We start from the raw sequence: 13,168 nt of genomic DNA on the forward strand, positions 1-13,168 counted from the left end.
TCTCCGCTCTATTTGGCGTCCAGTCGCTTCGTGATTCTAGTAAGCCAATAGTCTCGGTTGTTTGGGAGCGGCTCAATCAATTCGAGCCAGGACTTTTTCCGTCTTCGTCCATACTTCTTGAAGCCACCGATTGGGTCTACGTCAGCCTTGATGCAGGCAAGCCACGTATTCTTTTGTCCCCCATGTAGCTTTTTCCATCCCGAAAGAGCTGTAAATCTGAGGGCTTTATTGACAAAGCTGTGGTGTGGACGGCGAAGTGTATGACCGAACCATCGGAGTCTTCTTTTTTTTATTATAGTGGCCAAATCAGAACGCTGATGGCAGATTTCGCGGAGTTTATCATTGCCGACACGCTCACGGAGCTTAATGCCAATGATTCTCCTTAGACATGAATGGTCAAATCCGTTGTGGGCTTGAATGTCGGATCCTTTCATAGCCCATACCTGACAGTCGTATAGTAAGACAGATCGAACAAGGGCCTGGTAAATCCTTATTCTTGTCTTCAGACGAACATTTTTCTGGTTCCATAGAGAGTGATTTAGCTGGGTGAAGACTCCAGTTGCTGAAGCAATTGTAGACTGTATTTCAGATGTGCATTCTCCTTTTTGGTCTACCAGAGAGCTTAGGTACTTGAATTCATGTATCTTGTCTATGGGTGACTGTTCTAGCAAAATTGGGGGGTCTTGAGATGATATACCAGACGCCATGACTTTTGTCTTCGGGGAGCTTAATTTCAGGCCGACCATATAAGATTCTTCAGCTACCTTCGATAGCAAAGATGGGGATTCTGAACGAGATTCAGCTACAAGCAAATATCGTCGGCGTAGTCCAATTCCGTGATCACAAATTTGGGACTTACTTCAACGCCTGAAAAGGTCGTCATTGCTAGTCCAATCGATCACGAAATTAAATAACACGGGAAACAATATACATCCCTGTCGGATATCAAAATCATGATCGATTCTCCACCGATCTGAATTTGGGCTCGCGTATGCTGGTAGTATGCTTGAATAAGCCTGACTATCTTGCCTGGTACTCAATCCTCTATCATGGCCTTTCAGATTCCATCCCTTAGAACAGAATCAAAAGCTGTAATAGAATCTATGAATAGAGACACTGTTGGTTTCTGGTGTTTTGCCCTGTGTTCAAGGGTTTGTCTTAAGACGAATAGTTGGTCAATTGTTCCCATGCCTGGGCGGAATCCCGCTTTTTTGGGCCTTGTCTTACGTTGTGCTGGATACGAAAACGATTATGTAGCTCTATGATAAATATTTTTGCAGCAATGCAGATAAGAGAAATCCCGTGACAATTGCTGCATTTTGTCTTTAGCCCTTTTTTGAATACTGGAAGGATGATAGACTCTCCCCAATCCTGTGGAACCATCTCTTCTTCCCATATGTGACAGGTTAGTTTATGAAGCCTGCTGACAAGTGCTGTCCCTCCATACTTGTAAAGTTCAGCCGGAATGGCATCAGGACCAGGGGCTTTATTGCTTTTAAGGCAATTGATTGCTTGTTGGACTTCATTTAACGTGGGGGAAGCCACGTTCACGGCATTATAAATACTTTTGGGTTAGTTTGGTTCCTGCTCGTCATCAGGGCTACGACTTTGATTATGGCAGCGCTGATTATTATCCATTGTTGTGGAGAATTAGTGCTGGTTAAGTAGTTTGACAAAGTGCTCCTTCCAGCGATTTATTATTTCGGTATTATAAAAGAGTAACTTTCCGTTGTCATCTTCGACGGATGCACTAGCAGGCTTATGTGATTTACTCCTGATTGATTTTAGGAGCTGATACTTCTTCCTGGTGTCAGATCTAGAGGCAGCGGCTTACATTTTTTCAGCGATTTTCTGACAGTACTGGTTCTTATCATTAAGAACCAGTATCATTAAATATGCCGGATTCTTCGGATTCTTAGCCGACTGGTGGTATTCCCTTCTCAGGCGTTTGAACAACTCTGATTTTCGGTCCGATATCTGTTGCTTGTGCTCAGCCATTTGATTTGTGTGTGTTGACATCCATTTTTTGGATAGTCTTTTGCGGTACCCTATCGTAGCTTCTGCAGCCTCGTGGATTGTATTGCGTATGATCCTTTCTTTCAACAGAAAAAACTTGTTTTTTTTTTTATTTACTTATTAAACATTCAGTTTATTTTCATTAGTTCTTTCTAGTCATATGATTATTATAGTGATTTTATTTGTCCTTGATGTTATAAAAAACAAAAGCATAGGGTTCAAGATACATATAGCTTTCAATGAAACGAAAATGACGCAACAAGATTTAGACTTTTCTGGTTAGGGAAGGGGGAAAAGGGCAGTAGTTAAACTCGTGTTTGTAGCAATTTTTCTTCGTTTTAAGCTTGACTTAAATATTCAATTTAAATTTTATTCATTTTAATATTTCTTTTTTCATCTATATTAGGACCTGTTGTTTCTATTATTTCTATGATAATTTATTTATTGACTCTATAGTATATTTGATTTCTGTTAGTTTTGGGTTTCATTTATTCTTTAATAGTAATTTCTGGTCGTTCTGAGTTTTGATTAATATAGGAATTTGTTTATGCTGGTCTTTAGTTTAATGTTTTTTTTTTAGTTTTCTTTGAAAAACTTCTTTTTTTGGACATGTTTATCAATTAATAAGAGAAAAAGTTCAAATAAATTGAACTATGGTGCTGGATCTAGCTAGCTCGGGAATTTCGCTATATCTTATTATAAATCGGCTAGTGATTAGTTTAATCTTGTTATTAGCTAAATGTGCACAGTTCTAAATATTGAGATTAGCCCCCCCCCGCTTCTCGGAGAGGATTGGATATTGGCTAATGACCTTTTCAATAATTTAGAATTCATTTTTGATAGTACACGGTTTAACATGTATTATAATTTGCTAAATTTTTACTCAGATAAAATCTTGGTTATATCTCCAGTTCTTGTACATACGTTTTGTGAATTGTACTGTTTGCTTCGTTGGCTAAATAAAAAAATGTTAGTGTGATTTACATAACATGTTGGCCTAGACCAATCTCAATATTCTTGTTGTGAAACAAATCGTTAGTAAAATTGGTACTGGTGAGTTATATGGTGACTTTTATATATTGTACAAGGAAACCAGTCAAGACAAATCCGCCAGCCGGGTTAATTGCAAGAGATTGCTATACAGAAATGCAATGCAAAACGTGGTTTTCATTGCGTGTACGATATTTAAACTGTTGCTTTTTGGGGTTTAGGGGGGAAAGGTACCTAGGTTAGGTTACGTATTTAATATATGCTATGCTTTACCCCCCCCCTAATGTGCAAATATATAGCCCAAATTTGTTTATAAACTGTTATATATTCACTCTATTTTATTTTATTTATTTAGCATTAATCAAACTTGACTTTTTAGAAGTGCACATATAATGCACAAGAAAAGTAAAATATATAATAATCGCTTCTCTTCTTGGCCCCTTTAGCCTGTGAGGTTATTCTTTTACAGCGTTTTCATCTATGAATACCGTAAAGGCATTTAGCACTACCTTTTTAGCTGTGGGCTTAAAAAAGATATCGATCTCTAATATGGGAGATGTTTGCTTTAATGATTGGTAATTATAATCTGATAATCATACATTTTCCTTTTCTGTAGGTGGGACGAAATACACTTTTACGGATACGATGGACTGTGATGTTGTACACGGTGCTTTATATTCTTGCCTAAGAGGGTTGTTTGCCCTGTCTGTTATTGGTATACTTGTTGCTCTTGCCACGGGCATGCTGGTTTATCAGCTCTTAGGGTAAGTATTTTGAACTGATCAAATCGAAAACTTGTATTGTATCGTATAGCTAGCATGAAAATGGCTAACTTGAGCGCTCGTTATTGCTGTCAGGATTAATAAGTTTAATTATGGATAAGTTTAATCAGGATTAAGGGAAGTAAAGCTGTCAATTGTAGTGCAGAAATTATTGAACGTTGGACAGTTTTTGTGCTGAATCAACCATGGGGCTCTCACTTTCAAAAGGTGTATGTACCTAGGTGCCGACAACGCATGGTCGAATCTATCTCGCCCTGCACAAAGTATACAGTGCGTTGTATCCCGGGGTGCGATGTGCTAGATATACACCACGTGTGATGGAACAAGTAGCGCTTCAACATGCACACCAGATTGTAGAAAGTGAGCATCCGTCGATACTAGCTTCATGCTTCTGCCTTCGTACTCCTCTTCAGCGCCAAACAAAAAATATAATCAATGAACGTGCCGAAGAACAAACCAACAAATAAAGCGCGGAAAGTCAATGTGAATGTGAAAAAAAAATGAAGAAAACCAAATAATTTTTAAAATTCAACAAAAGCCAAAAAATTGTAAGAATTGAAGTCAAATACCTAACAACAACAAAAGTGAGTCATTCATCAATATCCGTGATTTGCAAAGAAATTCAAAATTGAACCGCCATCGACGGATAACTAGCGAAAATATTTTTTCGTTTCGCTCTGAAGAAGAGAGGCGTTTGTCCCCTCGAAATATTCGCTTTGTTGCGTTTTGTCAGTATTTTCATTTGGCCTTTAAAACCCCATTTTTGCTGGTTTTTCTTTCTTTATGATTGCAATTACTTCAATAAAACACGCCCCCACATAAACATTCTGTAGGAGAGTTCAGGTAATAAGTTACCCCAAAGCAACTCTTTGCGCTATGGCACAATAATAAAAGTATAAAATTTGATATATAATAGAATTATATATATATATATATATATATATATATATATATATATATATATATATATATATATATATATATATATATATATATATATATATATATATATATATATATATATATATATATATATATATATTTATATATATATATATAGTAATATAAATAATTTTTAAATATAATAAATATCTATCATAATATTATATTACAATAGAATTATAATAGTAATATAAATTTTGATGTAAATGGTATTAATTGCCAAAAACTTAGGTATTCAAAAATCTATTTTCCTGTAATTTTTGTTTCTATTTTCAATGTTGTAAGCACAAATAAAATACGTATAATACTCGTATAATTTGTTTTCAGTAAAGGCCAAATGACGCAGTAGGCTTTAGACTTTTACAGTTAGGAAAGGGGGCAGTAGCCAAACTCTTGTTTGTAGTGATTTTTGTTAGTTTTAAGTTTTATTGGAACATTCAGTTTAAGTATAATACGTTTTAAGATTTATTTATTCATTAAACTGTTGTGGGCTATGTCATCCGCATTGGCATAGTTATTTGAGCTTTTGACTATTTTCAACAAGATATCCATTTCAAAATTTTGATCAAATATTTTTGGAGGGAGGACAACTAAAAAAGCAGGGGTGGGAGCTGTTGGCCCTTCAACAAATTTTCAACATCCTTCTCAACATGTCCTGAAAGTGTCATCTCAATACCCTCACCCATTCTTAAATATCGCAGATCGTCCTTTTTGTTAAACTGGATTCACATAGTGCCTTTTGATTTAGTATAACATACCCATAATATTCTCCAAGGTCTCGCCTCAATGCCCTTAGCCTTTTTGGGTACACCCAGAATCAAATATTTATATTTTTCCTAATGGAAAATTCTGCACGTAAATAATGGTCAAATTGCATAATTCACAATTCTTGTTCCGGGGTTATGGGGACGCAACATACCTGGAAGTATGGCTATTAGACCTTTTGACTAGTTCGAACAAAATTACAGTTCCAAAACTTTGATCAGGGTTGAGCAGAGGGGTACCTAAAAAGAGCAAGGATGGGGGGATGGTTGTCCTAAAATATCGTTTCAACCTCTCCTCAACATACCTTGAAATTTTCAGCAGTTGTTCTTTAGATATTGCTGATATTCTCTTTTATAACCAGCAAGCGCATAGAGTGTCTTGATTGTGTTTGGTATCCCCCTCAACATATCCTTAAATTTTTAGTGTAATACCCTAAGCTTTTTTGGAGACTTAGGATCAAACATGCCCTCTTTTCCTATAAAATCCTTATACCTAACAATGGGCAAATTGCATAAAATATAGCCCTTGCTTAGAGGCTGAAGGGAGGTGTGGCAAGCCAAGAGGCATAATTATTCGATATTTGAAATATTTTGAGCAAATGGCAATCTCAAAATTTTTATTTGATACAGTTGAGTGAAAAAGGGCGTGGGGAGGAGCTGGTTGCTCTTCGACCAGTTTTGACTTTTAACAGGGGTACAAAACCTTCTATGTTAACAATAAGCAACTTGCATAACTTACAGCGCTTGTTTCGGGGGCTGGGGGGCTCGTTTCAACCATGGAAGCATAGTTATTTGGCCTTTGGACTATTTTGAACAGAATGGCTGTCTCAAAATTTTGATCGAATGCATTTGGGGGGAAAGGCGTGGGAAAGGGGGAGGGCTGGTTAGCTTTGATCACTTTGGAGTTTGTAAAAAGGAACCAGAACTTCCGATTTCCAATCGAATGAACACCCCTTCCATAAAAACCTTATATGTTAAAAATGGGCAACTAGCATAACTAATAGCCCTTGCCCGAGGGCTGAGGGGTATCTAACCTGGAACCCTAGTTTGTTTTACCTTTGGACTATTTTGAACAAAATGGCTCAAAACTTTAAGATTTGAACAAAATCTCAAAATTTGTTCCGTAGCATTTGAGAAAAAATAGCATGGGGGGGGGGGGGCTGGTTGCCCTCTGATCACTTTCGACTCTTAACAAGTTAGCGTTGCCTCTGATAAAAATCCTTTTTTAACGGTAGACTTTCGTGAAAACTGCCGATTTTCATGTAATCAAAGAGTTCCTGGCAACGATCTGTAAGTGAAGAGTGACTAGTGCCAATTGTAGCCGAGGTTTTTAAAAAAGAAGTTTTAATAAGAAAGTACAAATTAAAGGAATCAGTTTTTTTCAGACAATTCTAAATATATAAAATTCATTAAGTTCAAAGTTCTCCGGCATTAGTTATGTGCCTGAGAAGATTTCCCTGATTTTTAAAAAAAAGGGGGAAAACAACCCCAAAAGGTGAGTGATCTTGATGAAAATTACACGATCAAATTCAGCACATCAGAAAACCCTGTTGTAGAGGTTTTAAGACCCAACCTACTAAAACATGAAATTTTGTGTTTTTTCCGAGAAGGATGGTCACTAGGGGTTATCGATAAAAACGAATTTTTTATGCCGTTTTTGTGGTAGAGCACAAAGTTGCCTTAATACATAAGAAACTTCTGTGCAAAATTTAACCATCCTAGGATAATATCTTTTGTTCTGGCAAGGGACGTAAAATTTTGAAAATTTAGTAAAATCGGCCATTTTCTTTTAAAAATTTTGAAAATGTCACAGCACTTTGCAGTAGTGTGCAAAAGCTCGGTACTTTTGCATTATATGGGCTTTTATAAGGAAACCAGTCAAAAAATACCCGTTTTTGACGGATAAACCGCTATAGAATAGGCATTGATAGCGTGGTTTTCATTGCGTATACCAAATTTAAACTGTGGCTTTTTGGGGTTTAGAGGGGGGAAAGGTACCTAGGTTAGGTTACGTATTTAATATATGCAATGCTTGACCCCCCTCCCCCTAATATGCTTAATAAATAGCCCAAATTTGTTTCTAAACTATTATAAATTCATCCTATTTTATTTTAATTCATTAGCATTAACCGAACTTCACTTTTTAGAAAGGCCCATATAATGCAATAGTACCAAAAGTTGCACCTATTTATGGTTAATTACTGTGCAAAATTTTACGCACCACAGACAATATGTTCTGTTCTGGTAAGGAGCCTGAAATTACCCAAAACCGACAAACTAGTTTTTTTGTTATCTAACTAACATTTATTAAATATAAACCGGAATTGTAATGCACACGCATACAATTAGATATATACTTATTTGTGCCCGCTTACAATAAAAAAAAGCGGAGTACCAAATGACAAAAAAAAGGAAAAGAAAAAACAACACAGCTAACGCTAAAACTTAATTCACGTAATCCATAAACACAATCACGTAAATAGTTGAGTCAGCGGTGAATCGTATAGCTTGATGAGAGATCGCACGGAAGCTCCACGCTCTATGTGGACCACTTTAGTTGATGGATTGAATATTCCGTATATCGATGAGATATCCGTGTTAGAGAATCTGAGTGAAAGTACCAGCAAAAATTTTATGTATCGGTAGTAAGTGCTCCGTATTTTTCGACGATCGATGAGAGACAACATTTCCCACAAGGGCAATTTATACCAGACAATGGGAGAGACATCGGGATTGAAAAGTTCTGAAATATTAAAATGATTAGATGACCTCCCATAAACTGAATGTATAGATCTAAAGATTAATTCGGTCAATAGGCCTCTAGTGGATTCATGATTTTTACGGTGTTCTCTAGTTTTTATAATATTCCTGTTGGAGGCAATGAAATTTTAAGGCCTGAACTTCCACCCAGAGTGTATGGTTTTTGCCTCACCGTAAAATAATATTCATACACTGTGCTCTTCTGAATTTACCCCTAAATTCAGAAATTAATGACGGCACAAATGCTAAGGTAATGTGCTGCTTGTTCAAATTGGCTCATATTTGAATACCTAGACACTGTATAAAGATATTTAACAGTAAGTTCACCGCAGACGATTTCTAACTCTTCATTCTCGGTGCGTACAAACAGCTCCTCCCACATACTCTTTCATTAGCGGGTTACTAATGTTAGTACGTGTCAGTGGTCCAATTACCCTGGAACACGTATTTTGGCAGAAACTTCCTCAAAATGCAATTGAAACCAACTCGAGACTTCGAAATCTACTTGTAATTCCTAAGAACATCAAATATTAACATTGCACTTCTAATTATCGATTTTCATATATGTATTGAAATATATTAATTTAAAATTAGTTTCTTTAAAATTTAGTGTTCCAACGTTGAAGCCAAGTTTCGCACTCAAGAGAAATCTGACTTGTCTACCCGTGAAAAGACATAATATCGCATATGCTTTTACGTTCTCTGGAGCACTCGCACCTCGGTCTGGGTTTTCATAATTGGTGAGATAGGGAATGATCTTACTAGTAGAGGTCTAGGTTGGAAAATAGTGGGCGCTATATGCCATTGAAAGGGAGTACGTAGTCCCTGAGCCCTGAGGTCAAGGTCACTGGGGAAAACCCAGAAATGTTTTTGTCAACAGAGACCTTGGGAAAAACCCTAGTTACATAACATGTTTTTGTGAACAATTTTGGGAAAATTTAATTAGTTTCTCAACAGGGGAAAACCTAGTTACTTAACTGATATGTCAACAGGATTTGGGGGAAAACCCCATAGCCTTGTGATTGGATGAAATTGGGACTTTGGGGGAAAACCCATGACCTTCTGAAATGTACATATAAGGTAAGAAATCATTGATAATATTATCATTACTTTGACAATTATTAAGTGAATAAAATTTCTGAGAAAAGGAAATGTTGTGGTTCTGAAAAAGAGCTGAGTAATGCTTTATATTTTTTTGCATTATGTTAATTAATATGGTCGGAGAGATAACTTTTATCACAAATTTGTTTTATGTTATTATTATTTATTTATTATAATGAATAGGTATAGACTTTAGGATTACAAAATATATCCCATGATAAATTGTCCCAACCCCTTCCCTTTTTTTTAAAATATGGTAATTTAGAATGTTGCTATTTAAAAGTTTCAATGACCTAAAAAGTCAAATTTCCGCCTACTCTAACAATGAATATATGAGGCTCAAAGACGTTTACCAGTCACCAGCGACTTTCTTTACCTAAGCTAGTCATAATATTATTAAATTTAGATTCACTATCATCTTGTTTAGAGGGATAGGAGACCAGTAACCATTTATTGATTGAGAGGGGGGCAAAGTTGTGATTATATATAAAATAAAACATGATCCTTCTAGTACTATTATCTACATTTAATTTACTGAAAGTTAAATAGCTACTCAAATTTCGGGGGCACTAACCATTTGTGGATTAAGAGGGATGTAGGGGGGGGAGGGTGATCGTATAAAAATAATATATAGTTATAATAATTCCATTATCTATCTACATATACTTACTTATCCTATGAGCGGATTATCCCAAAAAATATCCCTGAATGAGATGCAAATCAATTTTTACACTCCTCTTTAAACGAAGCTTTATTTTTTTATATAGTTTCACTTTTTATAACATAGTTCATTTAGACTTAGTCCCATGTTTTACCTTCAATAGACCGAATAAAATATTCAAACGAGGTCAATTTGGCAAAGCAAACTTTTTACGAAATACACTTTAGGCTAAGTTGCTAATCCAACCCGAGCGGGTATTTAACAGCATGATGGTAACATGAACAGAATTTGACTGTCAATCTTATTTATTTAGATATCTAAATAGAAAGTTTTACAAAAAATAGGATTCAATTCCACTTTCTAAGATCAAAATGAGAGAAAGATTGAGATGGTTAGGATACGTTCTTCAGACGAAGAATGTCAGATTACCAATGCATTCTGTCGCCCGTCATTTGTCTTTGTGACTATGAAACTGGCTTTCTTAGATCTTAAATTTAGCAACCTTCTCGAGTGTGTACTGGATAATACGGAAGTACTGTCTACGGCGCTGAAGGTTTTTTTTTAAGTAACCAGATATGCCCTATTTTATGCATAAATAATGTATTACCAGACATCCAAAATGTAATTTGAGCAATTCTGCAAAACGAATTGTTGAGAAATACAGGGAAAAAACGAAAAACAGGTTGTCCCCAGATGGAATAGGAACATTCATAAGGAAATATTTAAAAGAAAGGGGAACTTTATGCAAGGGGGTAAAGGGTGAGGCTTTAAATAGATCGGGATGGAGGAGAAGCGCAATGAATGAATCTTAAAACGAACAAAGATATGATTAAATATGTTAATCAAGATTGAAAAAAAAAATCATTATTTATTATAAAAAAGAATTTTACTTTGTCAATCTTATTTATTTGGATATCCAAATAGAAGGTTTTGCAAAAAATAGGATTAAATTCCACTTTCTAGGACAATAATGAGAGAAAGGTTGAGATGGCTAGGATACGTTCTTCAGACGAAGAATGTCAAATTACCAATGCATTCTGTGGCCCGTCATTTGTCTTTGTGACTATGAAACTGGCTTTCTTAGATCTTAAATTTAGCAAACTTCTCGAGTGTGTACGGGATAATACGGAAGTATCGTCTACGGCACTGAAGGTTTTTTTTAAGTAACTGGATATACCCTATTTTACGCATAAATAATGTATTACCAGACATCCAAAAAGTAATTTGAGCAATTCTGCAAAACAAATTGTTGAGAAATACCGGGAAAAACGAAAAACAGGTTGTCCCCAGATGGAATGGGAACCCCAAATGGAATGAGAAGATTCATAAGGAAATATATTAAAAGAAAGGGGAACTTTATGGGAGGGGTAAAGGGTGAGGCTTTAAAGATATTGGGATGGAGGAGAAGCGTACATGAATGAACGAAGCTTTAATTAAATATGCGAATCTAGATTGAAAAATAAATTCACTATTTAAATTTTATTTATTATAAAAAAGAATTTTACTTTGTCAAGCTTGTTTATTTAGATATCCAAATAGAAGGTTTTACAAAAAATAGGATTCAATTCCAATTTCTAAGACCATGATGAGAGAAAGGTTGGGATGTCTAGGGTACGTTCTTCAGACGAAGAATGTCAGATTGCCAATACATTCTGTCACCCGTCATTTGTCATTGTGAATATGAAACTGGCTTTCTTAGATTTTAAATTTAGCAAACTTCTCGAGTGTGTACTGGATAATACGGAAGTATCGTCTACGGCACTGAAGGTTTTTTTTTAGTAACTGGATATACCCTATTTTATGCATAAATAATGTATTACCAGGCATCAAAAATGTATTTTGAGCAATTCCGCAAAACAAATTGTTGAGAAATACCGGAAAAAAAACGAAAAACACGTTGTCCCCAGATGAATTTGGAAGATATGGAAAGGTATCCATTAGGAATTCCAGAAAGAATATAATTAATTTAGATTCTAATCGATGGATGGAATATTAGTGATGTGGAAACATTCGATTGATTTTTTTCCATGTTCAATGATATTAACAACATATAATGTTCTATATTACGTCATTAAATTAAAAATATTTCTATACATTATGATATTTTGATTCTTTAATTTTTAGAGCTTTTTTTTCATGTTAATGGAACATTATTTTTTCTTCGTTAGTAACATTAATATATACTTTTTTTTCGCTTTCTAGCTTTATACCATATGTCAGTTATTAGGTTGCACTATTCTTTGACAGTGACATTTCCAGATTAATGCTATTTTATATTCCATGAATCATGAAGACATAGGACACTTAAAATCTAAGAAATAATCTAAAACAAAGATTAACAGGAAAAAAAAGATTTGATGTGAATATAAAATGAAAATTTGTCCCTTCTTCCATAATTTTCTGAAAATAAAAATTACACTATTCGAACTTTATTTATTATGAAAAAAAAGGAATTTTACTTTTTCAATTTTATCCATTTAAATAGAACCAAACCTTTAGGATATTAAATGTGTTCAATAGCTTGTAACAAATAGATGTTTTTCCTTGTTCTGTAAAATATTCCCTTCAGATCCATAGTAATATACTAATTTTAGCCTATTTTTGGCACTACAAGCGTGAGTGGTTTTAACAGATAACAATCTGAAAAAGATCCATGAAATACGATTCCACCTCTGTTTTTAGTCTGTTGGAAAAAAAAGGTTGTGTCTATAACAAATCTGAAGTTTCTTTTCAGTATTTCAAACTCTCTTCTAATTTTTCAGAGTCAAATTTCTTCAAAGAAAATAAATCTACAAGACAACGATAACCTACTGGAAAACCTAAAAGCAGCCAGAAAAAATCTTAAAACGAACTTTCAACTCAAATGTCGTGAAGTATTTCAATTAAAAGAGGAACTTGATAACTTTCAACAAATTCCAGAGATCACCAAAAGAAAAAATCCGGAAGAAACTCAAATTTCTTCAATCAGAGTTGAAACGCTACTTGCAACTGCTCTGTCTGAAATTTAACTATTGAAAAAAGAAATTACCGAGTTAAAAATTGAAAACAGTACATTTGTAAGTGAAAATGAAAGACTTGACTCAAGAAAAATTTATTGGAAATCTCACTTAGCACAAGCATTATTATATATATCTTGCCTTTTAAACTCAAAA

The 13,168-nt window shown here is 34.8% G+C and overlaps 1 protein-coding gene across 1 annotated transcript in view; it reads left to right on the forward strand.

Moving 5' to 3' along the window:
• LOC148956590 (uncharacterized) overlaps window positions 1–13,168 on the forward strand; it is a 198,170-nt gene that overhangs the window by 167,037 nt on the left and 17,965 nt on the right. The window contains exon 6 of the mRNA XM_089091333.1: window positions 3,623–3,770. Coding sequence (XP_088947459.1) covers window positions 3,623–3,770 — 148 coding nt within the window. The remainder of the gene's footprint in view (window positions 1–3,622; window positions 3,771–13,168) is intronic.

This window comes from Artemia sp. Qi Xiang Cuo, chromosome 1, assembly GCF_049724085.1.
Source record: "Artemia sp. Qi Xiang Cuo chromosome 1, ASM4972408v1, whole genome shotgun sequence".
Taxonomy (NCBI): Eukaryota; Metazoa; Arthropoda; class Branchiopoda; order Anostraca; family Artemiidae; genus Artemia; species Artemia sp. Qi Xiang Cuo.